The sequence below is a fragment of the Brienomyrus brachyistius genome, chromosome 19 (assembly GCF_023856365.1).
Source record: "Brienomyrus brachyistius isolate T26 chromosome 19, BBRACH_0.4, whole genome shotgun sequence".
In the NCBI taxonomy this organism is placed as follows: domain Eukaryota; kingdom Metazoa; phylum Chordata; class Actinopteri; order Osteoglossiformes; family Mormyridae; genus Brienomyrus; species Brienomyrus brachyistius.
The window spans coordinates 13,805,195-13,831,266 of NC_064551.1; the positions used below are offsets into that span (position 1 = coordinate 13,805,195).

Consider the following 26,072-nt stretch of genomic DNA (forward strand, 5'->3'; position numbering starts at 1 on the left):
GTTGTGGGTTTGATTCCTACCATAGCATGCGCTGTATGCTTCTCCTACATGTGGGTTTCCCCGGGTAACATTGGCTCCCTCCCACTGACTCTCTGACTAGCCTGTCATGGGCCACCATACTATCCAGGACATCTTCAGGTTTTATCTTGCAGATCCTATTATAGGTTCAATGTGATAATTATCACATCTCATTTTTCACACCACTTTTCCTGGAGATGGTAATAGTGGCAGCATGCTGAGCCCATCAGTCCAGAGCTCCTTTTTCCATAGCTGCGGACTCTAGATAGTTTTGGGGTATTCCCAGACATTCCCAAGTAGGCTAGGAGATTTAAACCATCTTCAATCATCTCTAGCATTTCCTAGGTCATTTCTGGGGCCTCCACCCTGTAACACAATAGGTAGCTCCTTTGGGAGCCAACCCAGTGGCCAGGGCCTTATAAAAATGGATAAACTACCTCAGTGGCTCTATATTGATATCACTCCGAAACTGCTCTTCCAAGAATACTACAGAGAAACTACTTCAGCCTATTGTACTTGTGACTTTGTTGTTTTGGTTTAATCCACAGTTCATAATTATAGGTGAGGATAGGGATGTACATTGCCTAGTAAACTTACATGCCTTATCTGAAGATTTAAATCATGTTTCACCACCAAGGCCCGCAAAACTGCAGTCACCAAACCAGTAAAATGATCTGTAAAAACGAAATAAAATACATTACATTCATATTTAGAAAGCGTTAATCTAAGATTAATTGCTATTACATTGTTTTCCACATAATTTTATTTAGAAGATGATGCAATGTAGATAATCCCTAACGGAGACTTCGAGAAATTTAGCAATTCCTAAATGCCATGTCACCATAGCAACGCTTCCATCGCCCCCGTGACCCGGCAGTGATCCTGCACTTCCGGATGAGGGATTTTTTCATGTTGCCTGACAGTTGTGTGTGGTTCAGCTAGCCAGCTTTATTCAAATCAAGTTTTTATACTTGGATCGTTGTAAATATAGAAATACGATGTCCCGGGGATCCAGTGCGGGATTTGACCGACACATTACAATCTTTTCTCCTGAGGGTAGGCTCTACCAAGTAGGTAAGTAGCAAGGCTACGCCGGCTAGCCGCTGGCTTGCGAAGTGCTCAGTCATGGCTCCCATCGCCACCACTATTTTTTTTATGTTATTGTGCTAATGTCGTATTTTGAAGAAATTGTGAGGAATGCTGTCTTTTAAGGTTTTTTTTTACGGCACATAGTGAGCTAGTGAGTTGAAAAAATATTTATTATTTAATGAATAATTGCAAAGTAACGGTAGGCTTTTTCTAGGCCTATCTTTTGTTATTGCTTTGAATAACGAAAGGGAAAGAACCCTGCACGTTAAGGCTGAACTTTAATAAGTGTTTCAGAAGCTATGCGTGTCTAGCAAAGTATTAAACCTAGATTAACATCGTACACGTTTATATGCGTTTAAATTTGTAGTGATAAGCATATCGGCAAGTAGCGGTCATTTCTGATCTATTGCTGGCCGTTAAGTGTGTGTAATCCTTGCGTTTTATAAATGCAATTTGTGAATGAGCGGAATACTCATTTTATCTTCTGTTAGTATACAGCAATTTTTTATTGCTGTTTGGATTGGTCAACGTATTAGCGTTTTTGTAGCCCAACTATTTACTGTTATTCTTATGTGATGTGCACGATTTATTTAACTGACTTTTTCTTTTAAAGAGTATGCCTTCAAGGCTATAAACCAAGGCGGCCTCACCTCAGTAGCTGTTAGAGGCAAAGACTGCGCCGTTGTTGTCACACAGAAAAAAGTGCCCGTAAGTACTCCATGATTCCGGATTTCAGTGCATGAAATGTAACATTTTTTAATTTGGTTCAGATATAGTTCATTTGAATTCTGACATGTTTAATGAATTCAAAGTGTATGCTTTTCCTTTCCTGTAGGACAAACTATTGGATTCCTCCACAGTCACCCACTTATTCAGGATAACAGAAAACATCGGCTGCGTGATGTCCGGGATGACAGGTACAAAAACGCAATCAATGTGAGAATAGAATAGCATATATCCAGAAGTAGAACAACTGTTTTCTGTGCAGAGCAGGCTTCTATATCTACTATTTGAATTATTTATGCAATTAATATCCACTGATGGCGACCCTGAAACTCTGAAAGGTGGTGCGTTTGGTGGCTTTCAGGTGGCATTTATTTGCCGGGTTGCTTGTTCTTTCAGCTGACAGCAGGTCCCAGGTTCAGAGAGCACGCTATGAGGCTGCTAACTGGCAGTACAAGTATGGCTATGAAATCCCCGTGGACATGCTCTGCAAGAGGATTGCGGACATCTCACAGGTGTACACGCAGAACGCAGAGATGAGGCCGCTCGGCTGCTGTAAGTACCTGGAATCCCAACGCCAGGGGCGTTTCTGCCATGCTGTTGTAGGACAGCTGTGCAGCAACTGTACATTTTTATCAAGTCTTACTAACTGCTTATGAAGGTTAGAGGAAAAGAGACCGAGTTGTGTTTTTGAAATTGGATCTTTCCATGCCAGGCATGATCGTGATTGGAGTAGATGAGGAGTTTGGCCCCCAGGTGTACAAGTGTGACCCTGCGGGCTACTACTGTGGTTTCAAGGCCACGGCCGCCGGTGTGAAGCAGACAGAGGCCACCAGCTTCCTCGAGAAGAAGGTGAAGAAGAAACTTGACTGGACCTTTGAGCAAACTGTAGAGGTAAGATGTTGTCAAGCAGATCAATTGATTCCAAAGAAGTCAAAAGCAGATGCTCAGCGATCCCTTCAGTTTTCTTACCCAGTTGATATATTGTGATGTATTATATTGTGACTCTTAAGTGTGTAATAGCTTGGTCATTTTAAGGGCTCCCAGAATGACCAGTTTTGACTGTTTCTCCCATAGAAGGTTGTTGACTTAACAAATTTGACTCATCAGAAAATGAATCCATAAGAAACATCTGCGAAATATATCTTAAAAAAAACTGAAGGGATGGCATTACTTAACCAGTTAACTGGCGCCATCATCTTAACTTATAAAATGCTTTTAAATGAATGAAACTAACGTTATGTCCATCAGTGCCTGTTGCATATGCTCAAAAAATACATAATTAGAAACTTAAATATACTTTAAAATGTGTTCTCACAAATACAATACATCATTGTTTTCATAAAATACATACAAATTACATTTTATGTTCCTTTATTTTTTCCCCCTCTCAATGCACATTTTCTGAAGTGCACAACCGCAACAGCTCAATTTGTTTGTCAGAGAGATTTAAGAGAAATATCAATACAAACCTTAATGTGTCTTTTCAAATGTGCCTGCTCTCAACAAATGCAAACCTTCACTTTTATATGAAATCATTAAAATAATCGGCTTCTGCATTTCCTCGTTGCTTCTTGCCTGTCGACACGCCCACGTGTTTGAGCGCCTATTGATATGCCAGCGACAAGTTTATCGGAGTTGGAGATGGGCCAAGTGTGCTGGATATTAACAATTTGTGATTTTTGACATTATTCTACCATGTTTTGACAATGACTTTTGGCAAAATGTATTAAAAAAAAAAAAAAAACCTGATAATTCACTTATCTTTTGTGCTGCAGATAAGTCAGACCATGTCAAGGCATCTGCAATAGTGTCCCAGAAGGCCTTAGACCCCAGAGAGTTAAACCACAGTTCAATGAACCAGTAATGTTTTGTTTTGTGCCCAACAGACGGCGATCACCTGCCTGTCCACAGTGCTGTCTATTGACTTCAAGCCCTCAGAGCTGGAGATTGGAGTTGTGACAACAGAGAACCCTAAGTTCAGGTAATAGGAGCTGAGGCCTCCCCTTCTACAAAGAGGGTATAGCCCATGCACAGCTTTTGTTTACTCTTCTTTATTGTCTGTATTTTTATTATTATTCCGACAAGGTGTGCTGTCTCAGCTTAATGCATTTGTAGTATTTCAGATAGAGCTTAAGTCAGTTTTACTCTGAGCACTAAACTTTCCATAAACATGTAGCAAAGATCATCACGTCTCTGATATTCCTTTTGATTAAACTGCAGACTATTGCACTTTGCTAATCTGTGGCCGCACAAGCAGAAGAAATGGTGCAAATGCACCAAAACCACTCAGGCCTTCCAAGTAAAACTCCATTGGCTGCCAGGTCAATATGTCATTAATCCTGAGGAAGTATTAGCTGGTTTCTCTTCTAAAAAATTTAAATACAGAATCTGAACTCCGCTCTGGCTGTATTTTGGCACAGCTCTAATTTCCATTGGTTTTGCTACCTTGCAGGATCCTTGCTGAGTCTGAGATCGACTCTCATCTGGTGTCACTAGCAGAGAGGGACTGAGCGAAGTCGCCACATAGGGGAAGCTGCAGAGGGCCACTTCGTATTCCAGAGTTCTGCCCGAGAGCAACGCTGTTGTTTGCTGTATATTTACCCTGCATTAAAGATAATGTTTTGGAGAAAAAAAACGCCACTTCTTTGAAATCATTCATTTGGTAGATCCCCATCTCCCGGATGTTGTTTGTATTCTTTGATGTGTGTGGTATCGTCTATATTGGCCTATTTTGAGAAGCATTTTGATGATTGGGTACCTGGAGGTGAAACTTTCAAACTGAGATTTGGGGGATTGGCGTTTTACATGCTTTTCCCAGAAACATGCACCCTCCCCGTCGTCTTCCACATATCGTACCCAAGAGTAATGAGTGGTATGTGATTGTAAAGTCTCCATCAAACTTTCCTTCTTTCTGGGAAAATGCCTTCTACCTCAGTGGCAGTGGTGTTACTAAGTTCCGCCGCGAGGCCACATTTAGTCGCGAGGGAAATTCTCACAAGGACATTATTGCAGAAGCTGAGACTTTGCCGTCCTCTTCCTTCCTGTTTGGGTTCATTTCTACACATATTTCTGTCACATGACACGCACCGCAGGGCAGAGAAGTTTTTTTTCAGTGCCTAAACTGGGTTGGACTAGGTTTTTTAGTTGACATTCATTTACTTTCTCAGGTTGATGTGTTAAAAGACTAGGCTAGTCCTTTGAAGGACTACTGAGTTTTGTCTGAAGTTAACGTGCTAAGTGGCTATTTTGTTTTAAGTAAAAAATAAAAAAAAAACTGGTTACATAACAAGGGCGTTGTTGAGCATCTAACATTAAGTTGTTCTTTTATGTAGTCTAGTCAATACTTCAGTTTCCTGTACAATTGTATCCTTTGTGATGTGAAGTAAACAGTCCAGTCATCCCGTGTACCATGGAGATGGCAGAACTGTATAACGGCTGTACCCTATTTTTCCCCTCGTAATATTTCTCATGCATCAATCGCTTTTCGGTTTCTAAAACTCGTGCCTTGCATGCTATCACACCTTCAAGATGCACCAACCGCACCGGAGCAGGGAGTTTGCACCAATGGGGCTGAACGCGGCTCTGGTATGACTGGAGTCATTTGCATTGGCTGGGTGCAGGGGACCTCACTCGATGCCAGGAATTCACCGTCCCGCCAGCGAATGGGACGCTGACGTAACTTGCGGCCTCAATCAAAGGTGTTGTGAGCAAAAGCGCAATCTCAGGAGCCTGTACCGACTCCAGGCTGCCGGACTGTGTCCCATTCACGCAACAGGAAATTACAACTGCTGCAAAAAGCCAGTCAGGTCTATTTGCTCTCGCTGCCAAAACAGGGGCTCTCCTCTGCAGCACAGTTCTCACGGTATGGCTTCCTCAACTTCTGCTGCGATGCGATGCATGGTTTCCCTGGACTATCAGGGGCTCCTGTTCTGTGCTTTTCAGAATAAACTCTACAAATTCACAGAGGTGAATGTGGAGCTTCAAAGGCATGTCGCATTTTAAAGCTGCTTTGGATGTGACCTGCACAAGCGGTTCTCCTTTGATTTACAACAGCTCTGATGGGATGATTATTATACAGGATGTGAACAGTCACATTGAACTAAACGTAAAATATGCATCAATATAGCAGACAGCTGATTCCAGGCAGCTTTCACCAGTCCTTTGTAAGACAAAAGAAGGGATTCTTTTTTCTAATCTACTGGAAATTCAGTAGCTTATAAATCTTCAAAAAGCCACAGTAACTAACAGCTACCCAGATGATTTACTTACTGGGGGCTCTTCTGTCCCAGTAAAATCAGAAACATGTAGTATACTAATTGCAGAGAGTTAATAAGTATGATAAACATTACTCATCTTTGTAAATATTAGTATGAACATATTAAGTCCCTAATGTTCTGCACTTCTGCATTATGGGGGAACACACTCAACTGGGACTTTTTTCTATACACATCCCCAGGAAATTCCTGTTTACTTATCAGAGAAGCCGGGAATTTAACTTGAGCGTGGAAACCACTCCTTCTGCTCTGGGCCTGAGGGATCCAGAAGAGCAAAGGCATTTTCCTGCCCAGTGTTGTAACATTGTTCATTTTCAGTTTTTGCTCAACACTGGAGTTACTTTACTAAGAAATCTTCTGGGACGCTTGCCAAATATTCAGAGCATTTTTGTTCAAGGAAGACACACTCAAACAGCTGAGGGATTTCCCTGCATTGCTGTCTTTCCATGGAATTTCCTCCTATAATCTCAGACATGACACTGAATGGCTCTTACTGTGTCACTGTAAATATGTAAGACAGCGTGCCCTGAGCGGGAAAAGCCATCGTAATGTGAGCAGAAGGTCACTGGATCGATCCCCGGCCTCAGGAGAATAGTCGCAACTCTGTTGGACCATTGAGCAAGAACCCTTAGCCCTCCAGAATGCTCCAGGGGTACTGGGTATATGCCTAACCTTGTACGCAGACCTCAAGCTTTGCTCCCAGCTGTGTGTGTGTGTGTGTGTGAAAGCAGAGCAAGATGGGATATGCAAAGCATTTCAATGTACTCATACTTCTGCACATTGTAAGCAGATAATTGTTCTACCTTCATGGATCTCTGGATGACTGTCACCCGAGCCAAAGACTGCCGAAAAAAGGGGGATTTTAAACAGCTAACGGGTGTCCTTTATGTTACCATTTTGCTTACTCCCACTGTCAGCCAACCACAGCAAGAACGTAAAGAAAACATTTTTATTTTCCATGGGTTTTTGCACAAAATGAACATCAGATATCTACACAATACATTAAATTTACATTATGTACACTATATAACTATACACATAATTACATAAACATTTTGAAAAACAAAAGAATTCTTCCATGAAAAGCCAGTATCGTTTTTTTTTTTTCTGTCTTTCGCCATGGATGATTTCACTCCTTTCTTCCCGGTCCTTCTGTGCTTTCAGCTTCCACTTGGGTTTGGACTGGACCTGCTGTGACGGGTCTGCCGCAGCCGGAGCAGAACCAGGGGCAAGAACCTGGGACTGCTGTGCGCTATGCCAGCGCTGGACCTATCAGGCGCAGCCTCTGTAGTCTTCTCTGCACCACCAGGCAAAGGGGGAGGGGGGATGGGATACAGGCCTACTTCTGCCCTCTGACATAAATGTCATCGTATATCTGTGGAAGTAAAGCCAGAAACATTATAAGAAGAGAGAAAAAAGTACCAAATTCTACCTAAATTCTCCACATCAGGGTCACTTTGAAATTCCACCAGATTGACACACAAAACTTACATCATCTTCCTCTGATGAAGGCTCCTCATCACTGTCTTCCTCGTCACTCTCAGGAAGCTCCCTCAGCTCGAGTGCAGTGAGCGCGTGCAGCTGTTGCTGTATCTCGGCATTCTGCCTCCCGTAGGTCAGGTGGTAGGCAGTGTAGCCACCATACGTCACACTGTTGACGTTGGCACCCTTGGTAACGAGGAGCTTCACCAGCTCGAGGTTCTGCAGATCCACGGCCAGGTGGAGTGCTGTTCGGCCATTACAGTACTCCTGGGGGGGGGAGCAAAGTAAAATGCATGTTAGGCCTTGCTGTTTTTCCCACCACTTCCTGTCACCTTGCAGGCACTTCAAGTATCAACAGAAGACAGCGGAGAAGACACCCACCTGTGCGTTGACATCCGCCCCGAGCTCGATGAGGCTTTCTACCAGTGACAGGAAACCGTAAATGGAAGCTATGTGTAGGCAGTTGTGACCTGTAATGAGCAGAACGGACACAGGTTCAGGGACGGGGGGGGTCCAGGCCAGGAAACAGAAGGCCATCATTTTTGGGTGGAGGTACGAAAGGTGAACCTACCGCTGTAGTTGGGGGTAGCGAGGATGGAGGCGAGATGCTGGGGACGGTACTGCGTGAGGACGCTGAAGCAGTGCAGGGAGCCTTTCTTGCAGGCGATGTGGAGGGCAGTGTTTCCGCAGTCGTCCACCAGCTGGGGGTCACAGCCAGCCTTCAACAGCCGGTCCAGCAAGTCAGGCTGTTCAGTAACCACGGCCAGGTGTAGGGCAGTCTGGAAGACCACAGAGGAAAATGTTAAGCTCAACATTCGTTTAATTTCAGGTCTACAGAAAATGTATTAACACTTTCTGAAACAATTTTGACAATTACCTGTCTTTGGTTATTTTGGACGTTCAGGAATGGTTCGTTCCGGGACCTGTTGATGATCTGGGAAACGTAATCTTTCGCTTCGTGGATGACGGCGAGGTGGAGAATCCTGAAATATGTCGGGGGGAACAGAAGTCAGCCACAACAGTCGGAGCATTTGCATCTATATTTCACATATGCGTTTTCTTTTTTTCTGGTCAGGTTATTTCCACTAGAGGCGGTTCTACATCGATGCACTATCAGCAGCCCCGATTCCGGGCAAAGCGCCAGGGACTTTCCAGCTTACGCACGCGAGCGCCGCCTATAATAATCTTACGCCAGACCATACGGACGCAGTCGCTGAACTAAAATCCTCTTTATTTAAGGTACAATTGAGTATCACAGCGTGTTATTATCATCATTTGAGAACTCTTTTGCACACTCCTATGGGACACATGATCTTTTACGTTATTTAATTGTACCCTATATAACAATGTTTTATGTAGCAACAACAGTGGTTGCTCAGCAGATAACTGTAATGTTTAAAAAACTATTAATGCATACTATCGAACAGTAAGCTCGTGAGACATTCTTGCAAATGTGGATAGCGAGGGTTCGAACAAACTTGCAGACGACTGTTAAATTAACTTGCAATGTTATTTAAAGCTAGTATTGACGGAATAGATATGAAAAAAGGAAACTTACGTGTCTCCGTCCTCCGTCCTTTGCTGCTTCCATGGTTCGTTGATGTAATCGGTCTGTGTATAGTCGTGGTTATCCACGCGCAAAGTGTCCATATTATCCACAATACTGTCCAACTCTTCTTTCAGGGAATCCAGTCCGCTGTCCAGGCGGTCTTCACTGCAAGGTACCTTTTTTGAATCCATACCAGTTTCATAATCCATTTGGTTATTGGTGCCGTAAACGCCACACAAAGCCATTTTTCCTTCTCTGAAATTTGAAGTTCTTCTCACTACAAGGCACAACGGTATGAATGCGAAGGGGAGGATCTTCTGCTTTTATATATTTTTTTTTTGATGGGAGGAGCTGCGTGCACGACTGGGGGCTTTCCAAAGGAGGTATGACTTATCTGAGGAACAGAAGGGAAACTCAGCACGGGCTTTTATGGTGAAATTCCCCTCAAAACGAGTTCACGGAGTAATAATGAAATTGTGTAGTTTCCTATTCCGCATGTGAAAAAGGACCGTTTCCATTCTATCGCTGTTACTGAACATGAGTGCATGTATGCAGATACATATTTTGGTGCAGATAAATTAATCGAAGAATTAATAGTACAAAAATTAAATGCAGCGACTTGGAGTTTTATTCTTATTCTTGTAAGTACTATAATAAATATTCTTATTCTGTGCTGCACCATCAAAGAATTAAATAGAACCACGAAGGTCCTGTTTGTAGGATATCGGAATCAGACATTTAAACCCCACGATTTTTGCCTAAGTTTACATCCCCGTTTCAGAAAGCGTATAGGCAACAAAAATATATTAAAAGGTCATGCATTATATACGGGATTGTTTATGGGAACGGATTAAAGGAACACTGACATAAGGCTGTTCACACTTCACACACGAAACGCTGGGCGCCTCGGGTTTGCACAACCGCTGGGGAATTAGTAAATACAGCGGTAACATAGTAACAGTATCTGTGCATATGCTTTCCGAGAGACGCACGCGTCTGACGTCATTTACGTAACTATATATAACTATATACCACCAACAATAACATCGTGATCACGTTCACTGCACAACTCCAGCAAGATTCATGGGAATGTCCCTTCATTCATGCTGGACTCAACCCTGAGAAGAAGACGAAGAAAAAAAAACCCAGGGACACAAAGTTCTTCCTGAACTGTGGTTTAACCCTTTTATTCTGGGGGGGGGGGGGGCGGGGATCAAACCGGTGCTGCGGTATCTTATTAACTTGTAGGGAGTTACCCTCAGTCGGCCAAAGGTGCTTTTCCAAGCCCTTTGTGCCACTCTAAGCTGTTCTGCAGTCAAATAGGAGGCAAATAGGCTTTGCAAGTTACAAAACACTAAGACGCAGCTTGCTAAATACTAAAAAATACTAGTAATACTAGTAGTTTTTTAGTAAAAAAATACTTTAAAAAAAAAGTACTGAGATACTTTCATAACCAGAGAAGGTAACGTTTGGTACATTTTACAATATATGGCTAAAGAAGAAATATATATATATATATAAAAAACAACACACCATGTTATTATAATAAATAATATATAGACAACTGAATAAGAGCCATCCAGTTATGTTGTGTGCGTCCTGCTGTACTGGTGAGAAATTACAGCACAGCATTGCCGTTTGAGTTCAGTGTCAGGGGTAAGTGACACGAGTTGGGGTCTACAGGTGGTTCCCCGCGAAGCATGTACGCCCATTCTTATGGCCAGACTCGGGCCCGAACGTTGGCCCCTGCAGAGAACGGGAACCTGGGGGAAACCCGAGGAGACTAGGGGGCGAACCTCGGGTGACTCCAGGTCTGCTGTGGTGCATCTGGGGGCTGCCACACCTGGGAAGGGGGGCCCATGCTGCCTGGCCCCAGGATTTCCTCATAGTCCCATCTGATTGTGAATCTCAGCATGAATAATTCCTGTTGTCAATGCGCCTGTGTAATTTTATCATTTACAAGCACATACATGTAATTAAAATAAATTGTAATGTCTGAGATCATTTTAAATAGCTGTTGTCTGGGAATTCCTATGAAATTCCTCCTAATTGTTTTCCCATAGAAATTAGTGCCGTGCTTATAAAAGGGGGGCTGGAAAATCCCAAGAAACATAAATGGACGATGGAATGGAAGTGGGGATGGAGTGTATTAGTTTGGCTGTCTTACTGTAGGAATGGTTGCCATGGCGCTGTATTTAAGTGTTTCCCAGATAATCGCATTCCCATTGCCAAAGGGTGTGTCGTGCCAGTGGGGATTCGCCAAGGCATGGAGCACACCTGGATAGCGTCACGCATCCCAACCATGACGACCATTCAGCGGCATCATTGTGTACTTTGGCTGTATCCTAGACAGCAATTCTGCATGATGGATGAGAATCAGCAGGGTGACGCATCACACATGCCCTGTGGTTTCGGTTCTTCCACTTTCTATTCTGATCTCACGATGCGTATGGAAGGTGATCATGGGTGTGTTTACACTGCATTTCTGCTGCACTGAGTCACACGTGATTCACACACAAGCATCGCCGCCAAGTCACATCTCATCCGAGTATCTACCTTCCTGGCCTGAAGTCCGGGGTTTTACACTGTAGAATGACTTAAGTATTACTGTACATGCTAGTCACAAAATTGTGGTCATTGATAAGAGACACATTCACCAAATAGCTATTATTCCTTTCATGTTAGTAAACAGGTCATTGAGTGTGAGCTCCCCGGTCCCGTGATGGACAAGCATGCAGACCATGGTGCTGTCCTCTTGCGGAGCCTCTCCTTGGTGGGGTGTGCTTCAAATCACTGGCACCCTCATAGCCAAGACACCAGAATTCAGCGTTATGTGTCCGTATATCAGATCAAACCAAAAACACCACCTTTATGTTGACTTCATGCTTCTCCATTCCATAAATACTGCCAAGTGTAAAACTACAGGCATCCATGGATAAATGACTGTAAGTCCCTTCGATTAAGTGTACAGATGGAGTAGTTTCAGAAAATGGTGCAGCTTCTCACTACTGACTTAAGATGAGATCATTTGTTAAACTTGGGGGTGTTTTGTGTCAGCTGTATAATTCTGTCATTCCTATTATTAAAACAGTCAGCTGTGCCATACTTGAAATTAATCTGCTGTGGAAGTTGTCCAGTCCAGGAGGGACAAATAGGACTGCCATAGACAAATACTGTAGATAATACCGGTACTTGCAAACCATTGACACTAGAGGGCAGCGTTCGACTGAGTTATATATCAAGGCCAGCCTAATATCAGGGCCTTTGGAGGGTAAGACGAATAGCCACCCAGAAGCCTTATGTCTGTTTACTTGAAGTGATTAAATGTTTCATGACAACAGAAGACTATGAAACGAAGTAGAAAAATGAAATAAAATAAATGCTATTATTTAAATAAGTGTTAGTTACAGTGGTCAAGCAATTGGACAAATATTAACCATTTTGGTTACCTACACTCAACCATAAAATTATGTTACAACAACAACAACAAATTTATTTTTGTATAGCGCAGTTTCACGACATTACATCGTCTCAAAGCGCTTTACAGCATCCCCACCCAAAGCCCCCAGTGAGTAAGCCAAAGGCGACAGTGGCAAGGAAAAACTCCCAAGAAGGAAGAAACCTTGGGAGGGACCAGACTCAAAGGGGAAGCCCATCCTCCAGGGGCCGGCAGGGAGAGTCAAATAGGAGAGATGTTACGATAAAATACATCTATCTTAAATCAATTGAACTAATAATATTATTCTGTATTGATGATGCTTGCTCAAATTCAGGTTCACTTTACAGCGCTGTAGTCAGTTAAATAAATGAGCATTTTTGTCATTTTATGTAAAGACATAAAGCAAATGAAACACCGAGCCTTTGTCCTTCGCCGCGGAGCTGTCTGCTGTCCGGCAGTGCTGAAATCCCCCGGTCTTGGATCGAAGTTCATCTGGTACCACCAAGACTTTTTGCCTAGTACAAAAGAATAAAATAAATAAATACTGATAATACAGAAAGAGAACTAAAGCGATCGCTATTTTCAGGTGGACAAAGCGGAAAACTGCATTATCTACACCATTTCTAATTCCAGTATGTATATTTAGTTGTATAGCCGACCTAAACGTGATTTTGTATGAACCCAGTCGAAGTTAGCATTTAAAAACAATTATAAATGGCCAAATTGAGTAGATTTAGCTATGGACGGTGGGGACGCGGCTCCACCAGTATTGTGGGAGTACCGTGTGTGTCACTTGGCCACGTGGTAAATTTGCTTGTGCCCCCCGCGGGTAAGAAAAATCTACCGAGATGGACATATGGAGAGGGTTGTCGGACCCCCCATTATTTCTAGGTACGGGCCTGGTGGGAGGGGATTCCCAAATCAGGTCCCGACCGATGATCAAACCAAATTTACACCTTTACCCCCAAGTCCCGATTTTGAAGAAGCATTTACTCAGGCTTTATGAAAGCTGAAGTGACTAAAGAAAACAAAGTGATTTAGAGAAACACAAGTAGATCTTTACAATTAACAGTTTAGAATCAGTTTCCGTAGCTGCATAATCCTATGACCAGCTCCAGTTAATTATGGACTAACCGGCTGGCCACTGGAAATACGAGAATAAAGCGTCCTCATTCTTATCAGCCTCCCCAGCTTCGCAAGGAGCATGAAGCCCATGCAGGGAGCAGCCGGTCCCCGGCCGCCTGCGGGCACCCTCCCAGGCCAGTCCCACCCTCAGACGCGATAACGCTGCAAGCACCTGTACTCCGTCGCCAAAAGAGATAGCAATGATTCCCCAGCCCCCCTGAACGCAGGACGGCTGCAGATAAAGACATTTCCTTTCGCTGGTGCCGCAAGCCGAGCTTCCAAATGTTGCATGTTAATGAGATACATTGATTGTAATCCATAAAGAATATGTTTATAGGGGTGGATATACATGACTGTTGGAGCTTTATGGACTAGAGGAAAATTGGATTCTTTACAGAAATGGCTTTGTAAATTATGCAAATTGTGAATTATGTATTCATTATCTTGAATGGTTGTTACCAAAACAGTTCAAACAAAAAACTGGGAAAAGAGCAATTAGGCTTATACACAAATTAGCTATTTCACCAATGCCATAAATCCTTCCTTAATTTAAGTGGACGTGTTTATTCGATAAGCTGCGACTTAGAAAACGCCGAAACATCCGAAGCTGCTGCAGTTAACGCTTACAAGTATAGGCTACGCCTCTTTTAAAGCACTTTTGCATGCACAGATTACTGAATGCATTACTGAATCCATGGTTTCCTGACTTACTTCTGAAGCATTAATTTCAGTTCCCTTACTGTATATTGCGGCACCAAATGCCGTTTCGTATTTGACTGGCTGAAATAAGGCTTCACAATTTAGTGTAAACCAGCTGAGCGCATGTTAAAATTAAAATGCAGGCTACATTTCTTTACTTGCCGGGACTGGGACTCTGGGAAATTTTGCATGCCTGGATGAAAGATGAGCAACGAAGTAATTTGCAGTAACTTTTTAATATATAATACTGTTTTTTTTAATGCCGATTTTAGATATTCTACACGCTGCATTCAGCAGAAACGTGCATAAGACCGTCACATATATACGATGTTCACATAACACTGCGGGATTTAATATATGGGCATATTAACTTTTTAAAGTCATGCAACATGTAACTATCTATGTATTTCAACGTTTTGTGAAACTGACAAACTCAAAAAACCGAAAAGAAAAAGGGTACCCAAACGATACCGAGTCTGGTAACAGAACCACTCGTTTAACCTTGCCCCTCCTTCACACTTATGCTGTTGGGATTGGCTTTGAGACTCAAACCCTGACTTCACGGGAAACAAAAGGCAGCAGCATCACATAGTCTATTTTCCCAAACTCATATTCAGTCACGTGAGAGCCAATTTTCCTTTTATTAACGAACCTTGCACTTCCTGGGTTTCAGTCAACAATCTGCCCTGCACAAAAGCATAAAGCGGAGGAGACAGATCGCCATTTAAAATATGCCGAGGGGATTTTTAGTGAAGAGAAACAGATGGATATCAACGTCGCTTTGTAAAATACGTTATGGGGACGAAAAACATTCCAGTGCTGATCCAACCACGGGAACTCCACATGAGCCTGGTGCCCCGTGCAATGTCTGGAGCGCGTCTTCAGATTTATGGGAATCGTTTGCGCTATTTTCGGAAACCAAACGCACACACCCATCCGAATGCGCAATAGAAGTGGAAAGCAAAACCTGCACAAACTTATCGGCCGGGGGCCAGCTTCCCAGCTGTTCTGACCAAACCGAAACCTCTCAAAGTCATGCAGAGTCAACAGAAAATCGGCTGAATGACTGGAGCATGGAAAACGGACTTCGCCTTTCTGCGTGTCCAGGCTCAAGTCAGTCCATAGGGTCAGCGGAGAGGCTGCAGATGGGCTCACGCGTGGACTTACCTACTCCTGTCAAAGCAGACTCGCCGCTTCATCACTATCCTCCTCCTCATCATACTATCAGACGCACGAATAGTGGTTCTGGCTGCGAAGTCAAATGCTCACTTCTGAATCACAAAGATAAGAGCAAATTTAGCTTTAGGAAGAATGTTATCACCGGCTCTACACTCGGCCTAAAAATAAAGAAAAAGGGAGATTCGAAAATGCGACTATTCACTGTAAACACCAAGCCATTGGGTGACTTCATTTGCCAGCTTTGCAAGGTGGAGTATCCCGATCCCTTTACTCTCGCGGAGCACACGTGCTCCGGATTAGCGCGTGTAGATTACCGCTGTCCGGAGTGCGACAAAGTTTTCAGCTGCCCAGCAAATCTGGCTTCTCATCGTAGATGGCACAAGCCTCGTCCCACAAAAAAAGACGAAATCCACGACGGCGAACAAGCGCAGCCGTGCATGTTAGGGGATCCAGTACGGGAGCAGAAAGGCAATGCCGAGAAGATGCCTATGAATTATCAGCACCTTTCACAGCTGGAGAGTTCCCATTGTGGAGCTCCGCAGAACAAGCATTCGCAGAGTACGCGCAAGACAGATAAACCGTACAAAAAACTGAAATCGCAGGAAAGGTTACCCCGAAATATTAATTATAAAACTACAGAAAAGAGTTTCAACCAATATCGTACGATGCTGGATCGCGCTAGCAAGACAGTAACGACTAACTCCGAAAAAGAGTCTATATACACTAGTCTCTACTCTCCCTGTATAGGAACACAGCAGCTGAGTGTAGGACATTTATCCAGCAATATATTCCGTGGACAGGAATTTCTGGGAAATCATATGGCTGCCCAAGACAACGTAGGATCTTCGACTTACTACCAGACACAAGCAGGGCAAACATCAGTTTGCTGTCCGTTTTGCGGGATCCCTCTTCCCTCTGCGGACATACTGGATAAACACATGTTGTGTCATGTCAGATGTGAAGAGATTCTCGGTAATCCGGGTGTGAGCGATAATACGGTGGCGAGACTGGGGATCTTCAATGTGGAGCGTCAGATCTTTCTTTTCTGAATGCCCAGTGCCATATACCTTTCATCGGTGGGGATACCAGCTGACCTACCCCGACACAATGCGGTTTCTATGGATATGCCATCCGCATAATCATGATTTCTGTGTAAATAGGCTACGCATATTTCAAAATGGCACAGTGACTTGTTTTTGTAATTTCCCGTATCTGTAATAAGTCGGCATTCTTCTCATTTTACTTGATATATTCGTGATGTTAAGCATTCATTTGTAATATCAACGATGCTATTCTTTAATGTATAATATGCGCATCTGCGAACAATGTATATGTATCTCGTTAAGAATGAAGTAAATATTCGAAGACTTGTACTTTACCATTATAACAATAGATATGTTTATGCATACTGCAGTTATGTAATTGTAAATTATACATGTTATACAATGCAGATGTTACTTACTGGATATACGGTTTAGAACAATTATATTGATAAAGACGCCTAATGAACCGCAACGCATTATGCTATAAGTGCATTATTTGAATTCGGTAGTATGTCGAGAAATTGACCGTAAAAATAAACTTGATAATAACAGTTTTGGAAAATTAATTGAAACTCAAGTTCGCTTTCCCAGTAAAGAATGGCAGGTATTTGAACGTGTTTTAGCGTTCAGTGTCGTTTTGCAAACAAAATCACTCAGCAATTGGCATGAAGTGTGATTTTGAAACTTACGAAATCTGCACCGACGCACCGTGTCTGCACAGAATTTCTAGATTTCCGTATGCAGTAGAATTTAACACCCTCTAATTTATACACCACAACCCTGTAATAGATGCACAGTGAAAAAAATATACTATACTGTATTAACAACAAAGTCCGCCCTAGGATGCATTAGCAGTGTTTAATTAGCGAGTGCTTTTCTGAATTATCCATAGCATGCATGATCTGCCCCAAAGACACACCAGTGCGATATTAGTATGATAATTGTATTACTGCTTTTCCAGGTGTTTGGTACCATAGCTTTTGAAACAAAGGAGTCTGAGTTATGGCAACCTTGAGCCCAGGAAGTAAGGAGACAAGGATGGACCATCACAGAGTACTCACTCACTCGCTCGCTCACTCCTCACTCGCTTGCTCAATCACGTATATGCATGAAGGTTCACACAAATAGCTTGCCTGTACTGAGCATAGAAAAAGTTGTCACACAGAAACATCTACAACCTTGAAGCTGTGAGGTCAAATGAAAATAAATTGAAGCTTTATTTGTGGTTTGTAGAAGTACAGGAAGAGGTGCATTGGAATGTGTTTGTCCCACATATCTCATCTTGGTCTCCTTTTCTAAGACATATGAGTGACAGCTAAGCTTGGGGTTTGGAGCATTTTTCGGAGCTTAAAGATCTTGCTCAAGCTCCCAAAGGGCAGGTGGGTACACTACCCACCACAGGACTCAAACCACGCTTGCATAACACAATACATAACAAAAAAACCATTTAGACACATTTTGTATCTTCTAGCTTCTAGAAAGTTTATCCCAAGCTCCCCATGACTGTAAGCTCATCTACACTGGCATGAGGGGACCATGAATACCATATAAAAGGAGCATATTTAACATCTGTGAGTCTTTGGGCCAGTTGAGTCCTGTTCATATTGACACTGTCGGCTGTGCTGGATGCAGGACCCTGTACTCAGCCGAGCTCTTGGCATCATGACAACAGGAACGTAAAATGCTTCTAATTCAGGGTCAGACCCACCTACCTGGAACATCTACCCATACACACTTTCATGCATCATGGGCAAACTGTACACTTATTATACACACACCTTTACCCAGCAGAAAGCATTTTTGTTTCTTTATATGCAGGGTCACCTGAGGTCCAAGCAGGCGAATCAATTTCAAAGGGAGGAGCCTGACAGGTTGGTAGGTGGAGCTTATGAGGAGGCCACTTCCATTCTGATTGCCACATCGAAAGCAGATTATGACAATGCAGATCAATACAACATTCAAGCAGTCAAGCACTTTTCTGAAGGCGCTACCCCGTGCACTTTGCCCAGAAGGCAATGTTTGGTATGGCCTTGCTGTACAGCCTTTGCAGCACAGGAGCAATGTCAACGATAAGCCATGCAACCACTTAGCTGCCATTTCAAGAGCAGCGTCAAGCAAAAGCACTGACTCATGCCTCATCCTTCATGAATTCCAGCTGGCCAAGACCTCCTTCTCAACCAATCACAACTTTTCTCATCCATGGACCCTCTGTCACGCACACCTCCACCTCTTGACCATCACACTGCCTCGTTTATTTGTTTTTCCCTACAATCGGCCCCAAGCAGATGGACAATGGCGAAAGGCTTGTGGAGTCATCTCCTCCATCTCTCCTCCAGATGCCCAGTGGCAAACACCCAGGCCTCCCCCAGCAGCCCAATCCTCATTTGCACCACACTCCCCACCAGTCACGCTCATCAGTAGGACCGTCGCTGCTTCCAAAAGCAGCTGGCCTGATTCAGTTCCATGCTTCAGCTTTATGGTCACGGTGAATGAGAAATGAACTGGGCGCAGGGAAGGGAGGGATGGATATCACGAGTACAAAGACCAAGACAGACATTTTCGTGCTTGGATCACATTTTCATTGACTGCTTTTCCCCTTCAGAAAATACAGAGACTGTAGTGAAAACGATTGAACAAACTTCATTCGTTGCCCGTTTGCTTGGTGATGGACTTCAAAAGATGCGGCCGCTTTAAATCACATCGTCTCTGTGTCACGCCAACAAGTCTGACCAAATGATATAGTTTATATTTGCCTGGATCTGAACATAGGACATGCCCTTTCAAAAATAAGACACTACTGGTAATCAGAGTAGCCAGAACACAAATACCGTCTATATAAATTCAAGCATGTCTGTCTTTCATCTTTGCTCATATAACACACCAGGCACATTTCGTAACTGAAATACCTCATATGCCCATAAATGATTTAAATGCCTGTTTTATGGCTGCCTGTAAATCTTAGCCATTAAGCATTTCAACACAGCAATTATCCTGAAGTCCAATGTGGCAACTACATGACGAGAAAAATAAAATTGAAAAATATGTTTTCTGTAAATCAGTCATGGAAGTCAAAAAGAGTTACTTTATATCAAAGACGCATTAAATGAAACATGCACACAAGTGCAGAGGTTATGAGTGCTTGCATTTTTCTTCTTCATACTGATATTCTTTACACACACACACACACACACACAAAAACCTGTACTCATGTCTTTGTGGGGACTCTTCATTCATTTCTAGGGGGAAAACTCTACTCACAACATTAATCCCCACCCAGCCCTAACCTTAACCATAAGTAACCAAACAAAATACGAGACTTCTGGTATTTTTCGTTCATGTGATTGCATTAGCAGATCTTTGTGAGGACCGGATTTTTAATTTTTTTTTTTATCACATTTGTGGGGGACATTTGTAATATAAACCCAATCCACACACACACACAAATGACTGTTTTTCTGGTAATGTGGTGACTCCACATTTAATCTCATTCTGATTCCACATACCATGGCGCTTCTGATATTCTGATACTAAAAAGAACTGAAAGTTTATCAACGATCGCAACAAACAACAATATACATGAATATAATATGAACATTTAACTGTGCAGATGCCCCAACACAGTTTGTTTTTCATGGTTCGCTCTCCATGTCACCGACAAGTTTCGAAAAAATGTATATAAAGACGCAGTATCACAGAGGACAGAAAGCAGGCTGTCTCACAGTCTGAGTCAGACTGCTAATGGCACTCAAGCAGATACAAACCAGGACCCCGTACAAAGTTGGACCAGCGGGGCTGAGCCGCTAAATAAGCATTTTTGAGGAACAAATAATGATTAGATATTACTAAGCATTTTTTAATTTTATACATCTGACTATTATGTTAGCAGCACATTGCAGCACATACAAAAATTAAGAGATCACAGCAAAATTTTTTGCCAACTACAGTCTGGCTCTTCCCTGCTTCTCATCAATGAAGGGCTTCTTCCTTGCTTTATGGGTCTTCAGTCCTGCTTCTAGGAGCCTGTTATGAACTGCCCTAGCCGTGCACTTCACACCACTTAATGTTTCCCATTCCTTTGAAGGTCACTTGAGGTCATCCTCCGATTTATGAGGCACTGCCGGATAAATTGGCTGTCATCTTTTGCCCTCTACCTGGCTGTTTTTGGGTCTTTCAACATCAGCGCAGCAGCACAGACAATGCCTAACAGTTTATTACATACGAGCATGTACATAGTAAGACTAAAGTTTGTAGGTACATTTCACTATTTAAAAAATATATTTTTTCTTTTGCCTTAACTCAGATTAATGCGGGGGGACAGATTGCCTTTATAAAAGCAAATAACCCAGCATCATCATCATCATCACCCTTCCCTACACAGCCCTGTTCGGAGGTGGCCTATTCAGGCAGCTCTCCAAATTGCCTCAACTGCTCCGTCGAACAAAAGCGCCTGCTGCCTTGGGCATGAAGAGAAGCGTCGATACTTATCGATCCCCCCGCTGCTTTCTCATTCTCCAGCTGGCCCCGACAGAGTGCAGGGCCCCCTCATACTCAGCACACTGCTGGTCCTACATGAGAGTTATCAGTATATGCTGAACGGCCAGGTAAATCTCGTCTGGACTCATTGATGCCTGCAGAGGCTTCATTAGAATATAATCCTCAGTCTCACTCCTCCAGCACTCTCTCGATATATTTAATCTAGGTCCTCATTGCGTTCGCCAAGCGTCTCCTCACATAGAGTCTGTTCAGTGTTGACACAACGCCCTCACCTCATCTACCTTTGCACTTCTTCAGAAAAATCTAACAAGCCCTCCTCAGCCCTGTCCTGAAGATACATCAAGCCTTCTGCTCTTAGAACACGCACTGAATGCTGACATACTTTTGGAGACTCACGTCATAAGGTTCACTTTTCTTTCGGAAGAAGATTGACGGGAGACCATCTGACCAATAGCTTGCTGCTTCCACTTTGTTGTGGCCTCTCCGAATTGTAATTTCACACACACCGGAGAAACTTTCACCTCAGCGAAGTGGGGGTGAAATATGGGCAGCAAATTGTAAATGTCCACCAACCGGATCAGAGGTGGCTTCACAGATATATGGGAACACAAGTCAAATGGATTTGTGCCACCACAGTGAGATAAACCAACAAGCCTACAAACCTCTCAGATTGATTCACAGTGTGGGGTAAACAAGAAACCTGAACATCTAGAGTTATTCAACTGGCTGACCCACAAAACACACTTTAGAGGCACTTCCTGTCATTATTGCGGCTGAAGTTAATATCCCACTTGCTTGTTTTTGTCACAGATTCCTGGGAAAGGTCCTTTGAGTAGGGCGACGTGAGGATCGACGAGGCGGGCAGAAGCGATACCTCACTGATGCCGTGCCTGTTTTCTCCATTTAAAAAATAGTCTCTAAGGCAAATTTCAGGGTGTGAGGTTACATTAAAAATAAGAGGTCCGTTCTGTAGCATGGCAAACTGGGCGGAATCCTCCACTATTCTGAAACAAAGATTACAAGAATGTGAAAACAGCTGAGTGCGGTCCAACAAATAATTTGGAGCGGTTTTGCTTGGGTGATGGCCATTGTGCCACTCCAAAGGCCTCACATGCATCATTACATGCGACTGATGTCTGCATCTTTCATGTGACTGAGATCTCAGGAATTTTTTCTACAGGGGGCAGAAGAATGGTCAAATCACCGAAGTAACTTTTTCCTAAGAAAGCCATCCCCCCTTTTGTATTCGCACTTTCCAAAGAGCTGGGCCTCAAACTTTTAAAAGGAATGATCTTCATTTTCTGCACTGCAAAGTGGGCCATTTCGAGGGTGCATAATGCATCGACATGAAAGTACGCCTGCAACGGGCTCTCACAATGCCTTAGGATTGCAATCCCTTGGTCTTTGACCAGGACTGAATGGTGCAATTATACACTGGGTATCGAAGGACAATGTGTCGTTAAAAAAAAAAAATCCCCAGCCCAGTCCCCCCTAAAAAAAGATCTCTGCTATACCTACATGTTTTTTTTTTTTTTAAAGCTAAATCCAACTTGGCGTTTAAGAGTAATATCGGGCGCATTAGTGATTTGAAATTGCGCTGATGACAAAGCGTTCTCCCCACGTCTGCCGAGATGTGGCATGGTGCAGGGAAATGCGCGGAATCACTCGCAGTGCACATTAGCGCATGGCCCCCGGCGGTGAAAACCCAAATGACTGAGATCAATAGTCCCGGCGGATTGGAGACGCCACCCTCGGCCTATCTCTGTCTCCTCAGGGGCCTGCGATACCTTGCACAAAACCGCGAGCCTTATACGTGACGGCTTGGTCATAGCAAACCTGTGACATTTAAAAGGCACAAGGCTTTATCACTTCAGAGGGGACCTACAAGAATTACTTACAGGACATAGAAACTACTCCAATCATATGCAAAAAAATATAGAAATAGAAAATCTATACATTACTGCCGTACCGATATGAATCATAAAAAATACTTGTTAGGGACAGAAACTGGAATAAAACTTCTTCGAGTTGACAAAATGAGAACTGAAATCCAGCTTGTGAACTCCAGGTATTACCCCACATGAAATTATGCCAAGGAAAATATAAAAAAATACACTGGGAAAGCAAAACTGAAGATGGAAACACCTTGAGGTACATCATCAGCTACATCCTGTTTTTCTCTTAAGTAAGTGTTTTTGGAAGATGCTTTTTTTTCCTCTCTCACATCCTTGCTGATGTTCAGAACATGTTTCTGAAAGGTTTTCCATTGTTATACGTCATGATAACATTTATGTTTATTCTCTGGGGCTGTGGGGGTAAGGGCCTTGCTCAAGGGCCCACTGTGAAAACACTATGCTGACTAAATGAACTGGTGACCGGCTGATCACAGACGCTAACACACGCAACCACACGCTGCCTCCAAACACTTCCCCTTAAGTTAGAATTGACCCTAAAACAGTTTATTACGATGCTGCTACAATCCTCCGCTGTATCAGCTGAGCTACGGAAGGAGAAGAGCAGTGGGAAACGCTCGATCCTGCCAGGAATCAAACCAGGAATCTTCAGATCCGTAAACAGATGCATTAACCATTGCACCATTGGTTGGAAAATACAAAGGATGGAACTCGGATCCCTCAACAGAGCATTGCAATCACCAACCACTTAAGCCATCCTTTGCATAATTTGTCCGCATGACAAAGAACTGGTTCAACATCAGGCTAATGGCCTTTCTTAGGAGTCCTAGGGTCAGAACAAGCAGCCCGGCACAGAACTGAGCCGGACAGGGTGATACCAGCAGGTCATTTCCACTTATGTGGAAATTACCATGGATCATCAGAGATCTGTCTCAGCAGAGGAAACGTGTCACTTCCCCCACCCAGAGGCACATGAACAGGTCCCAGTCAGCTGCAGCACCTTTCAGTTTTGCTGTTGGAAAAAAAAAATCAGCACACATAATTGATATGCTCTCACTTTTTGCCTTACTCAGCAAGTTAGCGCTCTGCGGCGGGGGCTCTGACAGTCATTTTTGAGAATGTTAGTCAGGACACTGTGGAAGTGACAGCATAGGTAGCATTAGCTACCTTTACCAGAATCTCTTAAGTTCTAGTAAGATTACTAGCACAGGTAGTGAGCAAGCACAGACAACATGAATCATTCTGTGTCACAGCTTGTTCTGTTTAACAGGATGACCGAATGCTGGCAAACCCAAAACTAGACTACAGCAATGTAGATGTTCTTGTTGATGACACAACATTGACGGAATATGACAGTCCTGGTTCACAAAGACTGGCAGGATCTGGATCTACATTCCTGCTTGACCAGTTAAACTACAGAGCACAGCATGGTGCCAAGTGTGCGGTGCAAAACAGCAACAGATCTGATCATTTATTCACTGAAACCTTTTTATAAAATTTGTTCAAAACAGCAGGTTATTAATATAGCAGCTGATGGACCTAGTGGCTAACAATCAATCAGCTGCCCTCTGCTGCTCTGAATGCAGATGCAAACCAGCCTGATTGAGAGCAGCCTGGGTCACAGGTAAACCCCTTGTTACGAGTAGCAGCTTTGCTTTAGATGACTGGGTCAGTAATGAAGAAATGTGGCATCTGTGGCAGAGATAACATGGAGGTGAGTTTCTGAGTGAGCTGCACGTGTCATCAGCAGCAATAGGTCAGACTCCCAGTGTGTTTACAGTCACGGACCTCTCTCTGTTTTCATACCATTTTACAATAATTGGCAGGTTTACAGCAATCATGGCAAAAATGCGAGTCAGCTGCCCCATAACTCCCCCCCCCCCCCCCCCCCCCCCGCCAACGCCTTTTGAGATCTCAAAGTGAGTGTGTCAAGCACGCGCTTTCGGGAATGTGTAGGCGCACCCGGGGCTGACCTGCCCCGCACAGCCCACGTGTGTTCCACCAGCAGTGGGGTTCGAGCGAGGCACGTTCCCAAGCCCTCTTACATTGCTATAATTGATGACGATCTTACAAAACACCAGTATATCTGATTGGGATCTGCTGAGACCTGTCTCCCGTTAGGTCTGAGCCAGTGGAAGTCTTCTCCCACACCTTCTACGATGTACAGCCTTGATCCATTTTGCTCATAGCATGATACTGTCACCTCATTGATTATGACTATTTGTTTAAGGTGATGGGTTTATCACAAGACTCTTCGCTGTCCCTTCCTGCCATAAGGTGCATCATCAAATGACTTTGCTTTGACCGTTTTTGACACTTTTTTCACCCAGAGTTTACCTCCGGCCTGAAATTCTGTTAACTGCAGGTATTATCGCATGGCGTACGCGGTTTCTGGGAAGTCACACAGCTGACTCCACTGTCGTCTGCGCGACGTCGCCCCCGCAAACACCTCACTGAGATTGGAGTGCAAAGGGTGAGAAGCAGAGCAAAGATTTTTACCTTCAGTCTCTCTACAGTTCAGCTTTAAACTTCCTGTTTCACAGCCCCTCTATGAAAACAAAGAGAACTCAGAAGCCAGCTTGCGGTGAACCGTATTTCATGAAGTGAGCTATTGACTGTTTTAGCTTTCATGCTACTCAACCTCCATTTCCCTTGAGTTTTCTATTATAAACTTACAGAGAAATTATGCTTTCTTATAATTATCTATCCAAACTATAATTCTGTTAATATGAGGGACTTAAAAATGATTAAGGTGCAAATAACAGAACATAAAACATCCAACAATACAATTACAGAAGGAGGACAAAAATCAGACAACATGGAGACAGTGGGCAAAAAAGACATTAATAATAATAATAATAATAATAATAATAATAATAATAATAATAATAATAATAATAATAATAATGAGAAGAAGAAGACAATTTATAAGACTCATAAATAAACAAACAAATAAACAAATAAATAAATAAATGCATACATATTACATATACATAGTTATATGTATGAAGATAAGGGCCAAGTCAGTATCAAATAAATTAG

General features: G+C 43.1%; 2 protein-coding genes across 3 annotated transcripts; one reads left to right on the forward strand and one right to left on the reverse strand.

Annotated features, from left to right (window-relative positions):
• Window positions 1–887: 887 nt before the first annotated feature.
• psma6b (proteasome 20S subunit alpha 6b) lies at window positions 888–4,468 on the forward strand. 2 transcript variants are annotated; one of them, XM_048985504.1, is made up of 7 exons: window positions 888–1,092; window positions 1,721–1,815; window positions 1,943–2,024; window positions 2,230–2,385; window positions 2,546–2,724; window positions 3,720–3,814; window positions 4,286–4,468. In XM_048985504.1, the coding sequence occupies exons 1-7, from the start codon at window positions 1,017–1,019 to the stop codon at window positions 4,341–4,343; spliced, it is 741 nt and encodes a 246-aa protein (XP_048841461.1). In that variant the 5' UTR covers window positions 888–1,016; the 3' UTR covers window positions 4,344–4,468. The 2 variants fall into 2 exon arrangements, with proteins under 2 accessions (XP_048841461.1, XP_048841462.1); XM_048985505.1 differs by lacking the exon at window positions 888–1,092 and adding an exon at window positions 1,134–1,258.
• Window positions 4,469–7,042: 2,574 nt separating this feature from the next.
• Window positions 7,043–9,453, reverse strand: nfkbiaa (nuclear factor of kappa light polypeptide gene enhancer in B-cells inhibitor, alpha a). Its single transcript, XM_048985503.1, has 6 exons — window positions 9,148–9,453; window positions 8,467–8,572; window positions 8,161–8,368; window positions 7,971–8,059; window positions 7,599–7,856; window positions 7,043–7,482 (listed from the first exon to the last, which is right to left on the reverse strand). Exons 1-6 carry the CDS (start codon window positions 9,381–9,383, stop codon window positions 7,447–7,449), a joined length of 933 nt encoding a protein of 310 aa, XP_048841460.1. The 5' UTR covers window positions 9,384–9,453; the 3' UTR covers window positions 7,043–7,446.
• Window positions 9,454–26,072: the final 16,619 nt, after the last annotated feature.